The sequence below is a fragment of the Gobio gobio genome, assembly GCF_949357685.1.
Source record: "Gobio gobio genome assembly, chromosome: 16".
NCBI lineage: Eukaryota > Metazoa > Chordata > Actinopteri > Cypriniformes > Gobionidae > Gobio > Gobio gobio.
Window position 1 is genome coordinate 28,231,936 of NC_137109.1, and position 26,101 is coordinate 28,258,036.

At 40.0% G+C, this 26,101-nt stretch overlaps 1 protein-coding gene across 3 annotated transcripts in view; it reads right to left on the minus strand.

Annotated features, from left to right (window-relative positions):
• Window positions 1–26,101, minus strand: part of LOC307140246 (vinexin-like) — a 70,920-nt gene that overhangs the window by 40,968 nt on the left and 3,851 nt on the right. For all 3 annotated transcript variants that reach the window (XM_079839594.1, XM_079839595.1, XM_079839590.1), the window contains exon 2: window positions 25,944–26,072. In XM_079839594.1, coding sequence (XP_079695720.1) covers window positions 25,944–25,950 — 7 coding nt within the window. In that variant the 5' untranslated portion in view covers window positions 25,951–26,072. The remainder of the gene's footprint in view (window positions 1–25,943; window positions 26,073–26,101) is intronic.

Consider the following 26,101-nt stretch of genomic DNA (forward strand, 5'->3'; position numbering starts at 1 on the left):
GCTGTCTTGCGTCTCTGTTTTTGATTGTATTGAAAATGAAATCAGAGGACTTAACTATTAATACTACTATATTATTGTTGTGATCATCTTGTCTGAATGATTATTTTGTATGCTGTACAAAATGGATTTATAAACAGGTAAGATTTAAAACATTAATCTAAATGTAATATGTCCCCGTAATTATTATTGATGAAAAAAATCTGTTTAATAAGTGTACAAGGAATACACATTATTATCCCTTAAATGTCTTTGGCTCAAAACCACTTGCTGCAAACTTTTCTTCGCAGAAGCTTCACGTTAATTTCAAGTGAGTGAGAGATAAAATATTTCAACTCAAACCATTTTGTGTCCAATTATTTCCCAGACGTAGTTTTGGCACTGAGGTCAAAGTTAACTTGCCTTGCGTTCACTATACAACAGTGGGTGGTCACAAAGACGGCTCGGCAGATTTGAAGTGTTTCCCCTTATTGCAGCGACTTTTATTCTGCATGTTCTGCAGACAGGGTGAGCATCCTCGATTAAGTTTCCCTCAATGACCACACCTCAGATTTGGTCCTTTTAAGAAGGCTGAAAAATCTCCCGAGTACTGTCACTGCCATTTCTTCTCTTTCAAAAAAACAACGCTGCTTGCTGCGCCTGTGCCAGAATGATGCTGGCTAGACAGCATTAGCCGGAGTTTTCAAAATCGCATGTAATCGATGATTACATTTTAAACGATAATACTAACCGTCAGTTCAATTTATCGTGGTTTATCGTGAAACCAGTAAGCGTCCCATCCCTACAGCATAGCCAGAGGGAAATATTGTAGGTAGAACTTGATTTTATCCCTCATCAGGATAGCTTAACTTTGATATTACTGGTTAATATTATTTCTCTCCACCTTGCTATGGCTAAATATATGCTAAAAGAATTTGTAGTTGCTGCAGAGGCGGAGAAAAGGTCAATTCAATCCAAAGGCAGCACCTTGTGACATAATTTTCCAATTGCTGTGATTGGTTTAGGTGAAAAACAATCCACAATTTAAGGCATGATTTTTTCCCCAAACAACTTCACCAGAATCCCGCCCTGCAGCTATCCCGCCCCATTGGCTGAACGTCTGATGCATATGGCACACTTATCTGGGAATTTTCGAAGTCGTCATCTGATTGGTTGAATTCTACAGATGTCCGTGAGACGTGTGTGTTGTTCTTTAACGGTCCGCCTGGAAAAAAATGCTGTGACACCAAACTCCCTCGTGGAAGAAGAACACTGTTGTGTTTACAACTGTGACAATGAGCACTTAAAGGATCAACGAAATGCTGTATTGTAGTTTGTGTCACCATTGTTGCATTAAACTTGCCAAACGTTCTTAAATTAATAATTTATAGATGCACAGCGGTCTGTTATTGCAGGGACATCTATTTTAAATTTTCACGCCCCTAAACATGACATGGAACAAAACATTGGCCGTTTAGTCAGTCAGTCTGAAGGTCTTGCTACGCAAGACTAAGGTTACAGTGACTGTTTAGGCATCAGTGTTTGGTGTAGTAGGCAATCAGTACTGTCATTGACGACCAATAAAATCTTAAGAATTGGCTGCAGGGTGGAGTTTTCCGCTGAACTGGTTTGGGGGGAAAAATCACGCAATTTCAAGAATCATGCTGGCCGCCTCTCCTATGCGCCATTTTGCACTCCAGCCCAGCAGGTGGTAGAACCTTTTCTGGCATAGAAGTGCCAGGAGAAGCAGATAAAGATTTTTGTCTCTTATTGGACTTTAATGTGAAACACTGGATGGCCTGAACTTAATCGCGGCCACCACAATTTTACTGTTAAAATGTCTGAATGAGATGGATTCTTTTTTTCAAAAAATCTTAGTTTGCATTCAACAGAAGAAAGAAAGTCATATATATCTGGTAAAGCATGAGGGTGAGTAAATGATAAGGTTTTTTTTTTTTATCACTTAAAAGGGGTCATGACTTGCCTTGATCTTTTGACATATCTTTGTACCATTAAAATATCCTGCAAGTTTCATTCCTCCACAGTATAAAGAAAGCATTTATTTAATTAAGCTCCGAAAATGGCTCGTTTTGATATTGCAGGATCTGTGACGTCACACGGGCAAATACATTACATTTGCATATGACTGCCTCCAGAGCAAGACTTTGACGAATAGTTATCCATCATCGCACCATTGGCCCCGCCCACTGGCATTCAGTTGCTTAACGGCTGACATTTGCCTACACTGGATGTGAGCGTCACATTAAGTCAACAGCAAATAGATCCCATTATAATCACTGACACTGTCTCCGGCTCCCCCGCGCATTTCGTTTGGCGCTCCAGAGGATGATGCGATGTCGGTCACCGCATCACAAGGTGGGCTCGAGTCCTCTGAGGATGATGACTCGGCTGTGCTGCCGCCTTCGGGCGCGCCAGCATTGCCCGAGTCGGACCCAGAGCTGACAGCCATGCTGTCTCGGGCAGCCGCGAGTCTAGGGATAGAGTGGAACCCTCCGCCCTGTCCCGAACGCTCGCGGCTCGATGATTGTTTTTTGGGAGCCCGCGCTGACTCACGTCAGTCCCCGCCCTCAATACCTTTCTTTCCCGAGCTGCATGAGGAGATTGCCCGGTCCTGGAAGTCCCCGTTGTCTTCGCGTGACCGGTCTGCAGTCTCCTCCGCCTTCTCCATCCTTGATGGGGCCGCGGCCAAAGGGTACACTGGGGTCCCCCAGGTTGAACGTTCTGTTGCGATGCAACTGTGTCCTCAGAGCGCTTCGACCTGGCGAGGCGATCCTAAGCACCCCTCCAAAGCCTGTCGATTCACATCAACCTTGGTGGCGAAATCGCACAGAGCTGCGGGGCAGGCTGCCGCCTCTTTGCATGCCATGGCGATCCTCCAGGTCTACCAGGCCAGGATCCTCAGGGACATGCACGAGGGTGGAGTTGATCCGGGGCTCTTAAATGAGCTGCGTGCCGCCACCGACCTCGCTCTCCGGGCGACGAAGGTGACCGCACGCTCCCTGGGTCAAGTGATGTCCACAAATGTGGTCCAGGAGCGACATTTGTGGCTAAACCTGGCCGATATGCGGGACACCGAGCGAACACGCTTCCTCGATGCCCCCATATCCCAGGCTGGCCTCTTCGGCGGAGCGGTTGAAAACTTCGCCCAACAGTTTTCAACCACCCAGAAGCAGACTGAGGCTCTAAAACATGTACTGCCCCGGCGGCCAGCTGCTGCTTCCAACCAGCCGCCGGCACAGTCGCCTCAGCCTGCTCGCCGCCGAGGACGCCCTCCTAAGGCTCCCGCCCCTCCCACCCGGTCCAAGCAGCAGCCTTCACCCAGGCCGGGTCGCGGAGGAAGCCGTAGGAAGGCGTCCAAGTCCCCTCAGGCCGCCCCGCGCCCCGCTAAACGCCAGGCCAAGCGGCGCTCCTGAGACGGACGGCTCAGGGATGGGAAATTCTTTCGAGGAGATGGTAGCAGGACCACTCCTTCCCCCGGTGGAGGGCCGGGGGAGAATCCTTTGTTTAGCTGCTGGCCCCCGGGTCAGCAGCACCCTAATCTGGTCAAAGAAAGAATTAACACTCCCATCCCTGAGCCCCCAGAGATCGGTGATGTCAGTGCGCGCCACCCACGGGTCCCGCCACTCGCATCCCACTCTGTCGCCAGCCTCCTGGCAGAGCAGACCCCAGTGGAACGTGCGTCATTCCCTGGTCTCCTCTGTCAGGACGCAGCAGTTAACCACACCCCCACACCGGGACGCCCAACAGCCTCCCTTGTCCGGGTCGGTAACGCTGCATCGCTGCCCCACACCGGGTACGTCTGTAGTCTGAATGACCCCGCTGGTGCAGTTCCTGGGAGCCTGGCTTCAGATTCCAGGGCTGTCCCGCTGGGTCGCGAAGACAGTCAGGCGCGGCTATACGATTCAGTTCGCGCAGGTTCCTCCCTGTTTCCGGGGAGTCCGCTTTACTATGGTCGGGGCCAATGCCCCTGTCATGCGAGCGGAGGTTGCCACCCTACTGGCGAAGGGTGCGATCGAACCTGTCCCTCCAGCCGAGATGAAGTCCGGGTTTTACAGCCCCTACTTCATTGTACCCAAAGAGACCGGTGGGTTGAGACCAATCCTGGACCTGCGCATCTTGAACCGTTACCTTCACAAGTTTCCGTTCAAGATGTTGACAGCGAAACGCCTTTTCGAATGCGTTCGTCCCGGCGATTGGTTTGCAGCGATCGACCTGAAGGACGCCTACTTTCATGTCTCCATCCTACCTCGACACAGACCGTTCCTACGGTTTGCTTTCGAGGGGCGGGCATACCAGTGCGCGGTCCTCCCATTCGGGCTATCTCTGTCCCCTCGCGTCTTTACGAAGATTGCCGAGGCAGCCCTTGCGCCCCTACGGGAGCACGGGGTTCGCATCCTGAACTACCTCGACAACTGGCTCATACTGAGTCACTCTCGAGAGCAGGTTTGCGAACACAGAGATCTGGTTCTCCACCACTTAGCCTGTCTGGGCCTTCGGGTCAACTGGGAGAAGAGCAAACTCTGCCCCGTGCAGAGGATCTCTTTTCTCGGTATGGAGATCGACTCGGTCGCCATGTGCGCGCAGCTTACGAGCGAGCGCGCGCAGTCTCTGCTGACTTGCCTCCGTCAAATAGAGAGCAAGAGTGCGGTTCCACTGAAACATTTTCAGAGGCTCCTGGGGCATATGGCATCTGCAGCCGCGGTAACGCCGCTCGGATTGCTACATATGAGACCGCTTCAGCACTGGCTTCGCGATCGAGTCCCGAGATGGGCATGGCGGTCTGGCGCGCTCTGGGTCCAAATAACCCGGGCCTGCTTACAGACACTCACTCCGTAGTCGAATCTCAGTTTTCTACGGACCGGCGTGTCCATAGAACGAGTTTCCAGGCATGTTGTTGTATCAACGGATGCCTCCTCCTCGGGCTGGGGTGCCATGTGCAATGGACAAGCAGCCGCGGGCTCCTGGACAGGACCCCAGCGCCTTCTGCATGTCAATTGCCTCGAGTTGCTGGCAGTACGGTTCGCCCTGCACCGCTTCCGAGCGTTGCTGAGGGGTCAACACGTACTTGTCCGGACAGACAACACGGCCACTGTAGCGTACATCAACCACCAGGGCGGTCTACGCTCCCGCCGTATGTCTCAACTCGCCCGCCATCTCGTTTTATGGAGTCAGAAGCAAGGTCCCTTCATGCTATCCACATCCCGGGAGAACTGAACTGTGCAGCCGACGAGCTCTCACGGATTCAGCCACTTCCTGGAGAATGGAGACTCCATCCCCAGACGGTCCAGCTGATTTGGGAACAGTTCGGCGACGCACAGGTAGATCTGTTTGCCTCCCACGACTCTTCCCACTGCAGCCTGCACTATTCCCTGACCGAGGGCACGCTCGGCACGGATGCACTGGCGCACAGCTGGCCCCAGGGCCTACGCTTATATGCGTTTCCAGTGAGCCTTCTCGCACGAGTACTGTGCAAGATCAGGGAGGACAAGGAGCAGGTCATGTTGGTCGCCCCGTATTGGCATGGCCAGACCTGGTTCTCAGAACTGCTACTCCTTGCGACAGCCCCTCCCTGGCCTATCCCTCTAAGACCGGACCTCCTCTCTCAGAGACAGGGCACCCTATGGCACCCGCGTCCAGCGCTCTGGAAGCTCCACGTGTGGCTTCTAGATGGGACGCGGCAGATTTGAGTGGCCTGCCACCTACGGTGGCCGCCACCATCACTTCCGCTAGGGCAGAGTCTACACAACACCTCTATGCGTTGAAGTGGAACCTCTTCGTCACCTGGTGCTCTTCCCGCCAAGAAGACTCCTGGAATTGCCCGATCGGGTCCGTGCTTGAGTTTCTCCAAGAGGGGCTGGAGCGAAGGCTGTCTCCCTCCACCCTGAAAGTGTATGTGGCTGCAATATCTGCCCATCACGACCTCTTGGGATACAAAAAGGTAAGTCAGCACGACCTGATCATCAGGTTCCTGAGGGGGGCGAGGAGACTGAATCCTCCTCGCTCTCCTCTCGTTCCCTCTTGGGACCTCTCAGTAGTCCTAAGTGCTCTGCAGAGGCCTCCCTTTGAGCCTTTGCGGTCGGTTGATATTAAGTTCCTGTCGATGAAGACGGCTCTGCTGACCGCATTGGCCTCTCTTAAGAGGGTCGGGGACCTGCAGGCTTTTTCAGTTGACGAAGCGTGCCTTGAGTTCGGGCCGGCTAACTCTCACGTAACCTTGAGACCCCGGCCTGGATATGTGCCCAAGGTTCCTACCACTCCCTTCAGAGATCAGGTAGTGAACCTGCAAGCGCTGCCTTTGGAGGAGGCAGACCCAGCCTTGGCATTGCTCTGTCCAGTACGCGCTCTCCGCGCCTATGTAGACATGACGCAGTGTTTCAGGACCTCAGACCAGCTCTTTGTCTGTTATGGTGGAGAGCGAAAGGGAAGAGCTCTCTCAAAGCAGAGGTTGTCTCACTGGATAGTGGACACCATTGTTTTGGCTTACCAGCAGCAAGGTCGACCATGTCCCCTTGGTGTGAGGGCACACTCCACCCGGAGTGTGGCCTCCTCTTGGGCTCTAGCACATGGCGCCTCGCTAACAGACATCTGCAGAGCTGCAGGCTGGGCGACACCCAACATATTCGCCGGATTCTACAATCTCCGAGTGGAGCCAGTGTCCGACTATGTACTCGCCCCCCGAGGGGCCGGTAATGGACCAGGCTCTAGGTGTCTTCGCTTGCTCGCCACTCCACTCCACGGACTGGATACGTGCGATATTCTCCTCAGTTGAGCTCCCCGAGAGCCCTGAGCTCCTCCAGCACTGTCGACGCCGACATCAGTTCAGTCTGCCCTTTCGAGCCCAGACCCTCATGTCCGGCCAGGTGCCCCGTGTGCATGGTTCCCTCCGGCGACCCCCACACGAGTATTTCCACCGTAAGCCTCCTCAGTGAGCAGGTGTCTTTCCCTTGGCAAGCCCCTGCCACCCCTAGGGTTAAAAATCCACCTTCGGCTGGTACCCTAGAGTTTCCCATATGCAGCCCACAGCGGGTCATATGTGTACTCTCTAAGTCCTCCCCACGGGTAGGCATCTTTGGCATTCCCTCACTGGGATATGCTTCCCAGTGTACCTTGGTAATCCTGTGATAAGTGGGAGTCCTACGGCCTTAAGTGCCATGATCTCACACTTACGCAGGGCACTGGACGGCAGCTGAGTGGCGCGGTTGTATTGGAACCCCCATTCGTTAGTCACTAACGTACGTCGTAGTGACTGAACGAAAGGGAACGTCTCGGTTACGTATGTAACCCTCGTTCCCTGAGGAGGGAACGGAGACGTACGTTCCTCAGCCACGTCAGCTGAGCTGCTGGAACGCGGAGTTCAGATCTTGGCTCCACAGCAGATACATAATGTGATGTTGCCAGCGTACTTCCTTATATACCCACGCGGTGGGGCAGAGTTACGCATGCAAATTCCGCATGCCCATGGCATTGGCACGCCATTGGGCGCTGTTAACACCTCGAAGGTAATTGGCTTCTAGGCGAAACCCCCATTCGTTAGTCACTAACGTACGTCGTAGTGACTGAACGAAAGGGAACGAGGGTTACATACGTAACCGAGACGTTTTTCTGCATATGTTTTTTTTCTGCAAATAAACATTATAAGTGAACATATTAAAATCAGTGCTGGGCAATCCATTAATCGCGTTTGTGTTTAAATAATATACTGTATGTGTGTGTACTGTGTATAATTACGTATCTATAAATTCACACTCCTTCATGTATATATTTAAGAAATGTTTGCATGTATATACTGTATAGCCTATATATATATATATATATATATATATATATATATATATATATATATATATATATATATATATATATATATATATATATATATATATATATATATATATATATATATATATATATATAATTTATTTTATATATAAATATACATATTTTATTTATACATTAAACATATTTTTCTTAAATATATACATGTATGTGTGTTTATTTATATATACATAATAGATATACACAGTACACACATATAAATTATGTAAACAAAAACTTTTATTTTGGATGCGATTAATCACAATGAATCGATTGCCCAGCATTAATTAAAATAAAATAAAAAATGTCATGACTCCTTCAAACTGGGTTTCAAATTTGATTTTAAAATGTTTGTAAACATAACCTAAGCCATTTCGTATGTTAATAAAATACACACTCGTACTGCTTGTACACGCATGGTACATGGCGATCATGTTGTTCTGTTTTCATGGCTTATTTATAGTCAAGATTGGTCAGACTTCTGCGTAAGGACTGGACACAGGCCATTTTCACCAGCCTAAAAGCCTTTTACCAGAAGTTAGACATGAAACCATGTCATGCATCTCTCAAGTGCCAGGACAGAAAAAGATTAAAAACAGCTATGCTGTCAATTAGGAGCTAAAAGAGAGCCGAAGGCATTCATGGATTCAGTCTTACAATTTATTAGTCTGTTTATTTGTGATGAATTATTCAATGTTCAAGTTTTTAGAGGCTATAATTTACTGTCTTCAAAGCAGCTTTATGCAGTCTAGTTATACAAATAATGTTTTGATTTACATATATACTTATGCAGATATGCAAGCCACACAGTCACGCTTATGTTGCAAGCATATACTTTAGAGGGACTTTGCTTCTCCAAAAGTTAAAAAAGTGATCAGCTTTATACGTAGATGATAAAACCAGTAAAAATTGTAATTTTTTTGTTCAAATTTCAAAGTTCAAATTCAAGAGCATAAATAGAAAACGTCATGAAAATAAAGCTCTAAATGGAATGTTCTACCACAGAACACAGGTAAGTTTTGTTCTGGATACTTTAGTGTACATAATGCGATAACAGTAATTGCATTCCCGTTGAAAGCTATGGATTCTGCTGATGCTTATCCTACCTGCTGGAGATTCTATTATGGATGTCTTGAAATAGATGTCCTCAAAAGAACAATTTAATGGTTACATTATGGCTCCTGCCTTTCCTGACAGTCAAAATATAACATCCCAGTAATGAGCTCACTCAAATCCCCAAAGTACAAGCAGCATATCCAGTATATTAGTGTCTTATTCTCCAAAATAGGAAGAAACTCTGGCTTTTCATCAGGAATTTCCAAACAGACTATTTATATGAGCATCTCAGTCAGAACACAAAAAGTTCTATGTTCTCCTAAATGGTAACTTCAATTACATTAAGCTGGGAACTGTGCATGTTTGCTGCTGTGCTTTCCGTTTGATGCAATGAGTCCCACACATATTTTCTAAAGCCTCAGATAACTGCTTAAATTGCTCCCATGTGTTTTAGGAGAGTTTAATTTCATTCCTAAATCCAGCTCCTAATACAACATAGCTGTTTAGTAGCCTACTCAAATTGAGTACCTAAGAGTGATAAAGCGTTTGAAACAACAACTATGTGTTATATATGTCTGGGGTGGGAAAGAAGTTTAGAAATAAGTCTCATATATGCTCACCAAAGCTTCATTTATTTGATTTTGATCAAAAATACTGTCAAAACAGTCAACTGCATTTTAAAATGTAATTTATTAATATAATGGCAAAGCCGAATTTTCAGCAGCCCTTATTAGGCCTACTCCATTCTAGACAGCGTAAACCCAGCCTGATCTGCCGGCGATTTGATTTCGCCCTGCAACTCAGTCTGGAAACCTGTACATTAATTTCTATTGCTTCTGTTACACTTTTGCGGCAACCAATAACAGACTGGCTTATCCACCTGGCGCGCTATTGGCGTGTTTAACACGATGACGAATAGAGAAGCCAGGGGTGGACTGGCCATCTGGCACACCGGGCGTTTTCCCGGTGGGCCGCTGGACAATGTGGGCCGGCCCTTTGCTACTTAAATATATATGAAGAATAAATATAGTAAAATTACGTAGCCTATATCCATACGTCAGCCCAGACCAATGGCCCGCGCAGCCCATCTGAGGCATACCTCTAATCTATTTAGCCTGATCAGTCTCAGTGGTGCAAAAGCGCTCGTCAATGTCAAAATGTTTGCGATATCCAAATTGAAAAAGGCGGGATTTACTGTCCAAAGCAGCCGAGCAGCGCAGCAATTGAATGCAATCTGAGGTAAGATAAACAGCTGAATATGACGAGTCAATAGGCTACAGCAATATTTCCAGACTGTTAACGATTTTAAAAATGTTAAACGATGGACATTCATTTCCAGGGATGTAAACTACTGCTGACCTTTGAGAATTTCTCAGATTTTAATGCCTTTTATGTTATTCGTCACACAATGCACAAAGAAACATTAACGTTGGTGTCGCAGTTTTCAGCATAGGCTATCAGAGGGAATGTTTGTCTTTCTGTTTCCAGGCTTTCTTCAGTAATTTCACAATAATTTTCAAATGATTCATAGGCTTAGCCTACACATACATGGTAAAACTGGCATCTTTCATATTCTAGTAGCCTATGTGTCATGTAGAAAAGTGTCATATATTAAAATAAATATATAATTTGCTAGTTAGTTCACGTGCATTATTTTAAACACTGGTAATCAAAAGTTTGAAACAATTAAAAAACGTTTAAAAATGTTTTTGAAAGAAGGCTGAATTTATTTGATCAAAAATACAGTAAAACCACAAATATTAAGAAATATGAATACAATTTCCAATAGGCCTGGTTGTTTTCTATGAGAATGTATTGTAAAATGTAATTTATTCCTGTAAAAGCTGACTTTTCAGCATCATTATTCCACACTTCAGTCAGTGTCATATGATCCTTCAGAAATCATTTTAATATGCTTTATTTTTCATATAATTTTTAAACTCTTTTCCACTATTTGAGCTCTATTCCATAAAATTACAGATATCTAGATAGCCTACTATAACCATTAGATAGGCACCCTAGTCCACATTCTGCGCTACATTCTAAGTCTTCTAGACCATAGCATTGTATATGGTCTGATTTTATGGTAGGTATTGAACTTAGTGATATTAAACTAGTTATGGAAAAAAGTGTATGGAAAAGAGAATTCAAAATTTGTATTAAAAAAGGGTTTACTATTTGCCATGTGCACCAGGAAAGACAAATTATAACCTAAAGAAGTATGCCAGTCATTCAGTATGATAAGCATTTCAATAAAACAATTAATATAATTCATATTTATGTATAAATAGCTTCGGTGTTTAAAATTGCTCTGTGTATAATGAGCTGGTGGGTTTATGGTGAGGTGTGTTGCAGAGCGGGTGTGATGGGCCGCTTTGTGGCAGAAAGTCCAGGGCCACTTTTTTGTCCCAGTCCACCCCTGAGAGAAGCGTTGGGTCGTTGCCCGTTGATTACGCCTCTTGTGGTCTGATTGGTTGAAGGACTATCCAATTGCATTCAGAGTCATTTAATTTATGCTCGTTTATCACGCCTCTTGTGCAGTAGAAAATACATAGCAGACTCCCCAGACCAATGTTCAATATTAAATTGAGCATGGTCTGGTGATAGCCAGACAAACTTCATTGTTGAGTAAAAAACATTTTAACAATGTTAGGACCCTATCATACACCCAGTGCAATTCGAAGCCAGGCACAACGCAAGTGTTTTTTGCTAGTTTCAGCCCAACACAGTTATCCTTTTCATGTCCAGTGCCACGTTGTTTAAATAGCAAATGCACTCATGAGCCCATCTGTTCGCCCATGGCCTTGCTGGTTTGAAAACGAGGTGTGTTCAGGCGTATAGTTCCCGTGTTGAAATCGACTGCGGCATTGCATTGACCAACAAAAACCTAAAGTCTAAAGTCAATAGCGTTGTATTGTTTGTGTTATTTAAAGGGTGCATTAGTAATATGCGCCTATAGATGGGTACAAAACACATGTACACTCTGCTTATTACACACACAGGGACACGCAAGCAGCACACAAACATTTTTAAATAATAAAAATAAAAGGATTCCCCTCTGGAGAAGCGTTCAGGCTTTCCGCTCGCAAATTCCGCCATGTAAATAGCGAATCCGCCATGGTGCAAGCGCCATGACTCATTAAGAGACTAGGTACAACCTTTTTGGACCATGTGCCTGAATATAGATATTCAGGCACATGTGCACATCTGCATTAACATAAATATAGAAATTGTCTTCCAAATATAAACTTAACCTGATAAATTTTAACTAGGTTAAAAAGTGACAACTTGCTCTGGTCTCTTCTATATAATAAAGACAATTGCAATTATATGGCAGAAAGAACACACATGGCGATCAGTACATCAAAACCTCTAATCATGTTAATAACTTCTCCAAATTTAGTTTAGCATAATGGGTCAGAGTTGTGTACAACATACTTGAACAGCTGCTATTTTCAAGCCTTGCTGATAGAACTTGGTTCATGCAACTTCGAGTGGGTCACAATCCAAATATGGCACGAGGCCATTCCTGGTCAAGGACTGTGAGTCTACATGACTCCCACTGGGGTTAAATGACTGTGCAAAGTGTATAGCACATGATCTTTCCACAAGTGAAAGGATTGAATTAAAAGAAACCCTTGTGATTTAGCATGTTTGAGCCAAAAAGTGTTCACTGGCATCCATGTGAGTGTGAGAAGTTAGATATAGTCTAGCCAAGCCGAGGAGAGGAGACTATTGGGCCAGCCGCCAAAACTTCAGTGTCTCTGCTGTGATCCAGCTGGTGAAATCAGTAGGTGCCCTTGAGGGGTCATGCGGCCAACAGATTCGTCTGTAATATCTCAGTCAGACACTTAACATTTAAACAGCTAGAGATTGAGAGCCACAGCCACACTAAAGGTTCATAGTTTAAGAGCTTCCAGGAAGATTCATGTTTGGCTACAGTAGTTACTTTTCTGATTTTGCTCCTTTATGGAATTTAGCATGTCTTTAAGATAAGCATGGCCCGCTGTAAAAAGCCTATTGTAAAAATCTCAGATAAGACTTAAGTAGTCTATAAATAGTTAGTTAAAGGATTTCAAAAACCATTAGAGATAGTTCACTCAAAAATGAAAATTCTGTCATCAGTTAAAATAAAATAGAGATATTTTTTAACGAAATCTGTCCCTCCATTGGCAGCTAAACTTCCACAACTACCAAACTAATCCATATTAATTCAGTTGTTTAGTCCAAATTTTCTGAAGAGACACGATCGATTTATATGAAAAACAGATTGAATTTAGGCTTTTAATTCACATTAGGAAGCTCCACCGATCCTGCTTGATGCGTAAGAACAAACCTCATCAGTTCTTGCGGAAGCTCAACGTGCTGCATAAGAATGAACCTCATTGGTTCTTGCACATCAAGCAAGCATGCTTGAGCCTCGTTTACCAGATCTAAAGATTGCGCTGATGAATGTTTATATGTGAATTAAAGCCTAAATTCAATCATATAGCAATCAAGTTTCTTCAGAAAATGTGGACTATACCGCTCAATTCAGAAGGATACGACCTCCTTATGAACTCTATGAAGCGTCAAAGTGATAGTTGCGTAGACTATCAATGGAGGGACAGAAATCTCTCCTATTTCATTAAAAATGTCGCAATTTGTATTCCAAAGATTAACGAAAGTCTTACAGGCTTTGAACGACAGAATTTTCATTTTTGGATTAACTAACCCTCTAAAGGCATATTCTGGGTTCAATGAAAGTTATATTGATAAAAACAACAACTCATCCCTTATTTTCCTTGGGGGGGGGGGGGGGGGGGGGGGGGGGCATCACAAATTGAAGATAGTAAATGGGTCCAATTTTAAAACCTGGAATGAGAAGCTAATTATTTAATAAAATCAGTTACATTAATTATTCTATTAAAACTTTTATTTGAGCATTAAAGTTTTAAAATTGGATAGAACTTTAAACAGCAAAGGTTAGTGAGTTATTATTTTCACACTAATATCGTGTTAACATGCATTTTGTGAAGTCTTTTGATGTCTTATTTATTTATCCTAAAGAGTTTGAGAACATGAATAGATCAGTCAAATTTGGTAAAAAGAAACTCAAGCATTTTGAAAGTGCCAATGAAGTTTGTTCCTGTGCGTCAAGCAAGAATGGTTGAGCTTCCATTTACCATATTTGAGTGTATGTTTGTTGATCAATGTTAATACATGAAAAGAGCCTAAATTAAATATGTTCATCATAAAAAGTGACCATAACTCTTTAGAAGACAACAGAAGATTCGATTCAAATGGATTTCTTTAACAAGCTCACCCAAAATAGCTTCAGAATTTTGGGTAAATATGCTTTTAATGGAGGGACAGAAATCTCTCAAATTTAAAAATATATATATATTCATGTTTCAAAGATGAACGAAAGCCTTGTGGGTTTTGAACAATATGAGGGTGAGTAATTGATGACAGATTTTTTTTAACAATACATTGCACAAGCTTGAGCTTAATACATAATAAATACTCAATAATAAAAAAATTATGTAGCTCATGTTATGTCCAGCAATACAGAAGGTATTGGGCCTTTTGAAATCAAAGACCACCGATAATGTGCTGAAGATATTATACAGGCACATTATTACTACTATGGCAAACAACCAGACCCTTGAATGATATTCTGAGATAAAGGTTAGCATAACTTCCTAACTATAACTGTTTTGTCATATTAGACCTCCCAGAGAACGTCCTAAACATTGGCATCTCTCCTTTTTAGGTAGAGTTGCCATATATGGTGTCTTCAGCACGTCCTGCCATTTTTGAATGTTTAGTCTGACAAAGTGCACATGAGTTGATGTCTACAGATATAAATACCCTAATGAAATAATTTCAAAACAGTTGAAAAGCCTGTCTTTTTATTAATCTTTTAGAAAGAAGCTCTGTTCTATGTAAAGAAAGGTAGGCTTTTAAAGGGCCTCAATATATATACACACAAAAGACAGCGACTGAAAAAGGGACCCAACCTGAGAGCCAAGATAAGCAGCCAGCAGTCATCATGCCAGCACCTTCTACTAGACGCAATCTGACAAATATCTAAATGGCCTGACATTTACAAAACCAGTTGGACCCATTCCTCTGACAGAAGCACTCCCCTGGGCTAGAAGATCCATCTGCTAATTAGGTGTTTAACCTCTGGAGGGCACCCAAAGTGACAGACTGCTAAGTCTACTAGTCCTCTGACATGATATCGCCATGTGTACACTAGCAAAACATTTGACATCCTGTGTAGCTGCTTCCATCAGAAGACGTCATTCAAGACAATCTGATTTAAACAGCCACATGATATCAAAGAGAGGTTAAATAGGCCTTTGCAACTTTTTGCATTCAACTAGAAAATCCTCAGTATTATTTCAAAACTCTTCAAACGGACCTAAACGCTTTATCAAACAATTAATTGGCTTGCAAAACATTTCTGAGCTGATCTAAAAAGATTATAGATTTAACAGCTATTCAGCAGCTATTCAACAGGTCTTTGTGTTACATGACAATATGCAATACAGGGTTGAGCATTATTTGAAAATGATTTGCTGACAAAATAAAATGAAGCATTATTGTGCATATTGGACTGGTTTCAATGCACTTTTTATTTGTCCATAAAGTTAATTAACTTTGATTTCTCATGACTTGCTGGTATAAGAGTCTGCTAAGACAGATATAGCATCCCTGGTTAAAAATTCAAGGGATAGTTCACTAAAGAAATGAGTGCAGGTTTCAAGTGAGGGAATGATGACAGAATTATAATTTTTCAAGTGAGGGAATGATGACAGAATTATAATTTTTTTTTAGGTTTAACTTTTTTCAACAGATTAATTATTTTAATTCAATTACTATATAAATCAGTTCATACTGCTAATTAAAGTGAATTGATTCCAAACTTAATTTATCCATTTATTCATAAACATCATGTAAAAATGTTTCCAGCTATTTCAGGGCTATTGAGAAATATACATTGAATATTGTGAAAAGGCTTAAAGTGATAGTTATAATCTTTGATGATATAATCTGATGATATATGATAATATCTGATGATATAATCTTTTTTTACTATATCTTCTAGCCAGGCCTACAGTGAGTTAAAAGTATAACAAGGGTTCAGATTCAGGAAACAGGGACAGGGCACTCCTTTATTATACAAAGTTAAAAATACCACAGTCACGAAAGAGCCCTCCCCCATAACAAAACCGGGAGCAGGCCGAGAGTCTGCCAGGCGGCCTCCTGTAAGACATCTTCATGACAGCTTTTCATGCTCCTATGGCGATATTGCAGCAAATGTGCATTTTACTATGTCACATTTGACCTCTCAAAGCTGCTTTAGCTCTATCTCAAGCATTCCCTATCATAGAAGTGCCATGCATGTGCATTTTTATTAAACCAAAATGGGGAAAAGAACATAAGGTCACGTTGAAAGGATTGTGGTGTTATGATGGACAGTTAATCAATGGATGCCTTACATTACAGAGTGAAATGCAATTTAGCTGATATTAATAAATGTTGTCAGAGAGACGGCAGATTGCAACAAAGGCTCTTTTTAAGTATGACAAGGCGGTCTTATTTCAAACCGCGAACGCGATACGTCTGTCTGGGTTGAATCAGTAAAAGCTTTTGGGCCAGTACACACATAAATCAAACTCTCAGAAAGTAAAAACTAACTGACAGATGCATGCATATATTTTGAAATTCATTTTCACATATTTATTTTTATACTATGTTTAGGGATAAAAGTCTCTGTCCTGAAATACATGAAACATGCAAATAGCATTTGTTTATTTATTTTTTGAACTATTACATATGTTATATAAACTATTATCTAACATAAAATTAATCTAATATGAAAAGTAGCTAGTTTTAAAAACCAAGAGCAAGATTTACAAAACAGGGTAAATTAGCGTGAGCACAATACCAAAAAAGTGCAAATGGGAGTGTAAAGTTAAGCGCATGATCTACTGACTACAGCCGGATCATTTCCATAATAACCAAGGCAATCTACCAAGAGCACTGCAAATTAGCGTCTGGTTTAAGGCGTGCTTTTTTGGGGGCTGTAAATAATGCTGCATATACCAGTAAATTGACAAGCGCAAACCTTCATAAATCCCCTTGCGTGATTCATTTAAATACTCTCCTCTCATAAATGTTGTGTCTGAAATGGAAACTCCTACAAATGCATTTGCAATCAGGTCAGCTGCAAAAATAACGCCTTTACAGCACAAATTTTTCACTGCGTGTCTTTAGTAACTCCTAACAGTAGTTTTGTGTGTAGAGTTTCGAGAAATGGAGCCATAGTTTCAGAAATGTTTTCTAAGCAATTTAAAAAAAACACTTTAATACTCTAATGATAGTTCGTTGACATGTAGTTGCAAAGTTACTAGTTAGTAGAGTGTCTAAAATCCATCGAAATGATGTGTAACCAAATTTCATTTTACAACAATAAATTCCGATTAAGATCAACATGTAATGTCAAAAGTATGTCGTTGTATGATTTTAATTCTCGAGAAGGTCTAGACAGTATCTAATGGCAACATTTGGGGCCAGACTTACTAACAGCTTGCGCCAGTGCAAACCCTCTTTTGGCATACTAATATAAAACCACAAAACACGCACACAACATACCAAACGTCACTATTCACTTGCAACACACCTCATTCTGAAACTATTTTAAATATTCTAAAAAAAAATTTTACACAACAAACCATCAAATGATTAGCCATATACAAATCAAACTACACAAGGATGTGAAAGATGTAAAACACTACTATATTATGTATTTTGCTTGTTCAGTCTGCAGTGAAGTGTACAGGAGTTTGTCATAGCACTCACATGTACATGTGTGTGCACAAATACACTGTATAATTAATAAACTGTATAATAACTGTTGCACAATTGATGCATTTTACAGTTAGTGAACTGGGCTGGATTTCCCGAAAACGCTACGTCATTCTTAAGTTGTACCTTAACGTTAATGTGTTTCCCGAAACGATCTTAGTTAAGTATGTCTTCGTTCGTAAGGTTGGTCTGGAGCACTCTTAGCTATACCTTATCATTATTGACAGTTCATTCCGATAGTGGCCACCACTGTTTCTTTACATCTCAGTCATGAATATAATTCTGCTAATTGAAATGTTTTCTTGCAAACTTACACTTATGGCTGTTAGCTTTTTAATTATATTAACCAAAAGTACATCAGCTGGCAAACCATTATGGAGTCTGTTTAAAGGGAATGATTCTGGAGGGGAGTGTGGTCAAACTATGGCAGCGATACAGCAAATAGTTGCGCTAAATCAAAGACAGCGCCGTCCGCGGAGCCATTTTTTATGTGCACTATTTCATCCGTGAAAACTTAAGTCCCCTGGCTACCATGTCAGAAGCTGCAATTCTAAATAAATTTTGTCTGCCACGTCAGCAAATTCAGCAGCTTTTAGATCTGGTTGGTCCGACTTTTTCAAGACAAACCCGTCGGAGCGCCCCGAAATTCAGCTGCTGACGCTCTCCTCTTTCTTTCTATTTTCTCCGCTGTAGCTGTTAATTATGTTTCACGTGTTGCGCCTTTATTGAGTAGGTCATCCAATAACAGAAATTAGGGATTTACACCAATAATGTGATGCGGGCAATTAACCTTGCTTGTGGGGTAAATTAAGACTATGGCAAAATATATAATGATAATATAAATGGCATACTGCCAGTTAGTGGTTTGACGTGTTTGGGCATAAGAGGTTGCAGGTTCGCACAATCATTTCAAAATGATATAAAATATCCACGGTTTTGGATTTAGTTTGCAATTTGGATTATATTTATAAGATCTCACGAGTCCTGATAAATGCAATTTCAACTATTTCTGAAGTGGCTATTAGGCTATAATGAACACCGCTTTCTCACATAACGCAGTTAAACAGCCCCTGCATAGAGTGAATAATCAATTTTTGAGCCATTGATAAACCAATTCAGCACCGCCGCCACGGACAGCACCTACTAATGTTGCACTTAAGAAGGTATACCTTAAGCAACTTCCTAAGATATAGTTTGGGGAACACGCCTAGAAATGGTATAGCTTTAGTTAAGTTATACCTTCAGAGTCTTCGTAGCGCGCTAAGAGACAACGTTATCGGGAAATGCAGCCCTGAACTGAATTGACACTGAACTGACTTGAGCTGAATAATGACACTGTTGGCTTGTTTTCAGGAGAATCAGAATTTGTTACTATTGTGAAGCCACTTTGAAACAATCGGTATTGTATAAAGCGCTATAGAAATAGAGGTGACATAGAGGTGACCAAATTCTGTATATATTTACAAAATAAACAGACAATCAAGGGTGAAAAATCTATTTGTTTTTATTTTTAAGTGATCCAATTAGGTATAATTTACACTTTAAACAGAAATGAAATAGGGTAAAAAATAAATTATTCCTTTCTCAAAACAATAAGTTTTGATTTCTAAGTGAACAAATTGTGTAAAATGTGTAAGTGTTTTCACACATGATTGTTATGTGTTGGTATTCAGTGAATTAGTGTGCCATTTAAATGCCAGTGTTTGCCAAATGAAAGCTGTTTGTTTTGTATGATGAGTATGTAGAGAACTGTGTGCAATTTTAAAAAACTGTACTAGACATTTAGGTTAGGGTTAAGTGTTAGGGTTCGGGTTAGAATAAGTTACCATGTAGTTGCAAAGTTACTTATAGTCAGTAGAATGTCTATTGAGGAACAGCAGATATTAAGCAGACAGTCTACTACTGTAATGAGAGTTTGATGACATGTAGTTGCAAAGGTACTTATAGTTAGTAGAATGTCTAAAGTGGACCATCAAAATAAAGTTACCAATACAAATATTAACATTTAAAACACCAAAAATATAAATATTTAACTGGAACACAACATTTTGCACTCAACTAATTTTGTTACTGCTTGATTTTCTATTGATAAATACAATCTAATGAGTCTATTACAAATCTAATTACTAAATCTGGTACAAAATTCTATCATTCCTTACTATTGGGATGTGAAGAAGTACAACAACATTATTTGGACCCTTTATAGCGTCATACAAGAAAATACATCAAATGTAATTGAACCCATTTTTACACAAATTTTAGTGTTGACAGAATTCATCAGATTCAAGCATTCATCCCCCGTTTCTGTAATTTATGGAAACAAATGTATTAATACATTTAACATCTAGTCCCAAACTAGCTAGCTACTCTACTAAGTAACAATTACTGTGGGTAATGTGGCTAATAGGGTTGTAAGTAATAGCTACTCATAGTTTTTTATAAGTTTACAAGTGTATAAGTGCATATGTTTATAAGTGTAAATAAAATATAAATATATATTTTTTCCCTTTGTTTTTTAGTGCTGTCAAACGATTATTCGTGATTAATCGCATCCAAAATAAAAGTTTGTTTACATAATATATGTGTGTGTACTGTGTAATTATTATGTTTATATAAATACACACACATGCATATATTAGGGGTGTACACTGTAAAAAGTCAATCTGTGGGTTTGTAGATTTCATGAAATTTAATATGTAAACTTTATTTAACAAAATTAATTTCTTGATTTTTTGACAGTTTTTTGCATTGAAATTAATAAAAAATTACTGGAATAAAATCTACTAAATGTGGTTGTTAAGGATTTAGCTATTCTTTTTGAATAATTTAAACTAGAGAGAATATTGAATTAATACAACATGATACAAATGAGTTGTTTTTAATTTAGAAGCATTTCCTGTTAAAACGCGTGCTTTACGCAGCTCACAGCACGAGGCATACATGCACTGGAGTTCCTCGCTGCAGACTGATTTCTGACAAAGGTAAGGACTATTATTTAATTTATATTTTAAAAAGCTGTTATAAATTGTCCAAGTTGTCTACTTGATGTAATAAGAACGTCATTTTAAATATATAACGATATATATTGATGTTAGTGCAACGTAGTCTAATCGTATCTAATTACGTTACGTTTATCTTGACAAATAAGGCAACTAACTAACTTAAATAATATGTTCAATTCCTATATGTGTTAAGATTACCATCTTAACTGTAATGGAGAATGAGAAACATCATGTTTAATAACGTTAATGGCCGTAGAGTTGCATTTTCACGAAGCACAACACGACATGCTCCGTACATTTTAACTCGGGTGTTGCACTTAAAGTATGGTACACCGATAAAGTAAATCATACACCGATTAATGGCTGAAGTAATTAAGATATAAAGGAACGATGGCCAGCCCTGTTTCAACCTTCTCAAGTGAGTTTGCAGTCATGTTTAGAGACATATTGTATTAAGTGTCTTCTGTAAACATTTCTGCCATTCCATATTTCAGGTGACTGCAGAATTTCAGAGAATAACCACCGTGCAGCTGGAACCTAAATTTATGTCCTCATTGGATCTTCACACTCCCAAGCTGCTGACACTGTTTCGTGCCAAAGGAGGATCACTTGGACAAAGACTGAAAACTGAGATGAAACTACTGAAGGTAAAGTTTATTATGAAGCACACAAGCCATTTGTTTACAAGTTATTCTATGTAAGGCTGAGAGGTATCTGTTAAAGGGTTAGTTTACCCAAAAATTAAATTTCTGTCATTAAGTACTCACCCTCTTGTAGTCCCAAACCTGCAAGACCTTCATTTGTCTTCAGAACACAAATTAAGATATTTTTAACAAAATCTGAGGGTATCTGATCCACACATGAGCAGCAACGACATTGCACCTTTTAAGGTACAGAAAAGTACTAAAGACATTGTTAAAACCATTGATGAGACGGTCACATGATGGTCCTGTCATATGCTATGATATTTTCATTGCAGAGTTTCAGTGTTTCAGTCTAATACTGAGTCCACTGATGTGTTCAGTGGGCTCAGTATTAGAGCTGTACAATACTGAGCCGCCATTCGGATGTAAACACTGAAGCTCTGCGTTGAAAATATCATAAATTTGTTGAATAAGTCATTTTTTTTGTTTTGTTTTTGCACACAAAAAGTATTCTTGTCGCTTCATAATATTAAGGTTGAACCACTGTAGTCACGTTGACGGTTTTAACCATGTCTTTAGTACCTTTCTGGACCTTAAAGGTGCAATGTCGTTGCTGCCTATGTGTGGATCAGATTTAATCTAAGGGTTTGTGAGTACATGTCATTTTATTTTTGTGTGAACTAACCCTTTAATCTGTTTTTCTTCAGTACCTGTTCATTTTTCACATATTTTACTTATCTAACATTTTATTTTTGGTTGATTTTGATTGGTTAGCTTGTCCAGGGTGTTGCAATGTTTAGCACTGTTTAGAGCAAGTTTGGTAAATGTCATGGCCCTTAGAGGAGATATTATTAATTAATTTATTTCTTTTAGGATGAACATTGTCCTGTTGATATGACAAGAGAGGTGGTCATCCGCTGCATGACATAATTCCTTGGGGATCGTGCAGGAGATCTCATCAAAGAATTCAACGTATGCAAACTTAATTTCAATATACCAAATGTGTGAATTTAAATAAATTATTGTTGGTTACTTAACCATAATATTGTTGACTGGACTTTATTTTTATCTTACAATACTGATCAAACAAGTTGCGTTTCAGATTTTCTCTTTTAATCAGTATTTCTTAGGTTTTGAGTCTCACTGCTGTTTATGGTTGCAGGACAATGAAGAACAGACAGGAATTGAACAGCTTGTGATGGCAGTAATTGTGACCCGAACAGGAGCTTCAAGTGACAGTCCAAAGGACACTGGAATTGTTATTGAAGGCGTGAAAGTTCTCACAGGCCTTGAAGGTGTTCCCAGGGCTTGCTGTGTCCTTCTTGGTTTGACATATGCATTGAATCTCCATTATCCCAGGCATCTAAAGTATACCTTTGAGGTATTCCAGAAACTTCTCCTGGAGCTGGATTGTTCAAAGCTGTCAAACAGAGTCCAGTCCCTCAGATCTAAACTGCAGTCTTAAAATAAGCTTGATGCTTAAAATCAAATAGCAATAGTTTACACTGCTGTTTGGAAACGAGATTATTTGTTTAAAGGGTTAGTTCACCCAAAAATGAAAATTCTGTCAATAATTACTTACCCTAATGTCGTTCGACACCCGTAAGACCTCTGTTCATCTTCGGACACAGATGAAGATATTAGTGTTGAAATCTGATGGCTCAGACAGGCCTTCATTGACACCAATGTCATTTCCTCTCTCAAGACCCATAAAGGCACTAAAGACGTCATTACAAAGCCCATCTCACTACTGTGGTTCTACAATAATTTTATGAAGTGACGAGAATAGTTTGTGCACAAAAAACTAAATAACGACTTATATAGTGATGGTTTATGAATCAGTGAATCGATTCATGATTCGGATCGCCAATGTCACGTGATTTCAGCACGTTTGACACGCGATCCGAATCATGAATCGATTCACTGATTCATAACAGTTCGAAGCTTTTTGAAATAGGCCCATCACTATATAAGTCGTTATTTAGTTTTTGTGCGCACAAAAATAAATTCTGGTCTCTTCATAAATGATTGTAGAGCCGCTGTAGTGAGATGGGCTTTGTAACGACATCTTTAGTGCCTTTATGGGTCTTGAGAGAGGAAATGACATTGGTGTCAATGAAGGCCTGTCTGAGCCATCGGATTTCAACACTAATATCTTCATCTGTGTCTGAAGATGAACGGAGGTCTGACGGGTATCCAACGATATTAGGGTAAGTAATTAATGACAGAATTTTTATTTTTGGGTGAACTAACCCTTTAAGTCCATTTATTCAAATCGTCATTGTTATTTGTTTAGCTAAATCCAGTTGTTAAAATCTCTGCTGTTTTAAAATGAGATTATTAGTATCTTTTCTGTGATTCGATGTTACTGAAAAAGAAGTTTCACTTTCTTCTTTGTGCAGACAAAATGGAAACCTTGTTTTATATCCATTTTATGTTTAAACAGTTAAACTGCATTGTGTATTTTGAACATTTTGTACACAAAAATTGAATTTGCACTTTTTGCACTCATCGTGTGTGAATTTAAATGCCTTAAAATGTAATTGGAAAAAAATGCAGTTCTGATGGTAAAGAATAGTCAATGTTCACACTGAGAATACAAACATTTTTTGACTTGTTGGCAATAAAATGAGTTTGTAATTCATCTTTGTTGTCTATGTCTGTTATTTATACCTGCAATCAGATTTAATTAAATTATTTTAATTAATCCACTCATTAAAAATAATAATACCATATTAATTTTGTGTTAAATCAAAACAATTCAATTAAGTAGTATTCATTAGCATAGTTGGGTTTTTTGTCCAAGGAAACCAATATTTTTGTTTAAATTTTAATTAATTATTTTGTGTGATGTTTGCAGTTACTCATTTTGAATGGTTGATTTTTAATGTGCTCATTTGATTAATTCTAACTCAATTTTTAAGTGTTGTTGAATTTAATTAATAACATTGTTTGTAATCTGTTGCCACAATTTTATTGAGTAGATATAGGGTATTATTTTTTACAGTGTAACGGTACACATATTCGTACCAAACCGTTTCGGTACAGGACTTCCGGTACGGTGCACGTGTGTACCGAATGCAATCTTTAACAGTTTACAGTAGGCTTGTTTTAATGCGTGGAAAACATAATTCAATCAGAGTTCCCACATGAACATATTAAGTATTCTGTCCATTTTTTCAGGAAATTCAAACTATAAACGCTCTTTAATGTGACGTGACGGATCACTGTATAGGCGCGTCAGTTAAAGCGGCGCGCGAGTGAACGCGATAATCTCTTCCTAGTCAAAGAATAAACATGAATCAACATTTGATGGTATGTTGAGGATACATTTCATATGTTGAGTAATCGCTCAATCAGTGTTTCAATGGCGAAACACTTTCACTAGAGAAATCAACTCTTTTACTAAATATATGCAATATATTAGTCTATATTCATTATATTCTACTTAACCTGTTAGTGATGTCTTGATTATTTAATGTATGTTTAAATAACTCTGTCATGAAAATGACAGACACTGTGTATAAATGATTATATTTCAACAACAAATTATTAAAAATAATTTTATAATTAGATTTTGAAGTCAATGCAAAAACTGCCTTATGTGAAGTTTACATGTTTGCATACAATGTGTGATTTGAGTGTTGATATTATATCTAAAAATAACTAGCAACTGAATTTAGGCTTATAGTTTGGGCTCTGTTGTTACCCTTTAATATTATAGTACAAGTAAGGGCTCCCTATATAGTTTACAGCATTATCTTTAAGAAACTTTTAGCTATAATTTAATTCATTTAAGGACAGACACAATTTGTTAAACCACTGTTTAATAAAAAATTAATACAAAGTAATTTCATATTTAGTTTTCTCTCCCCTACTGCACCGAACCCGTACCGAACCATGACTTCAAAACCGAGGTACGTACCAAACCGTCAGTTTTGTGTACCATTACACCCCTGATGTATATATTTAAGAAACATTTGTTATGATTATATATAAAATATTTATACACAATATAACTTATATACATTTATATACAGTATATGCATGCAAATATTACTTAAATATACACATATATGCGTGTGTATTCAAATACAAAGTAATTATACACAGTACACACATAAATATAATGTAAACACAAACTTTTATTTTGGATGTGATTAATCATGATTAATCGTTTATCGACAGTTATTTTCTAATTATTAATTTTTTGGATTGTTAAAAAAATCATTCATCTCAGGGTTTTAAGCTTTATTTATGTCCCAAATAATAATAATAATAATAAAAGTACTGAATTAAAAATAATCTAACAATTTCCTCTATTTAAAACTGTCAAATTGTGAGATTAATCAGTCATTTAATCATGCTAAATATTGTCACCATCCACTGCATGTTTACAGGCTCTTTAATCATATTTACTGGCACTCTCTTTTTGGTATGATTGAAAGTTATATTTTCTGATATTTACAGGGAGAACTTATTTCTTATATCACAGCTGGCCAAAAAAAGAATACAAATATTTGATTAAATATATACACAATCCCAAACCAAACGAAAGGCAAATCCTTACCAGGCATTAGGACTGAAGTCAGGCGCCGGGTCTGAGCTGACAAGCAGCAGGCTCCACGTCCACACTTCTCACTTTAGTCCAGAGGATCCACTGCGTTTCAGGGTTAAAGTCCCAGACTGCAGCTGGCTTCTGGAGGCAAAAGATGTAAGAAAGTGAGA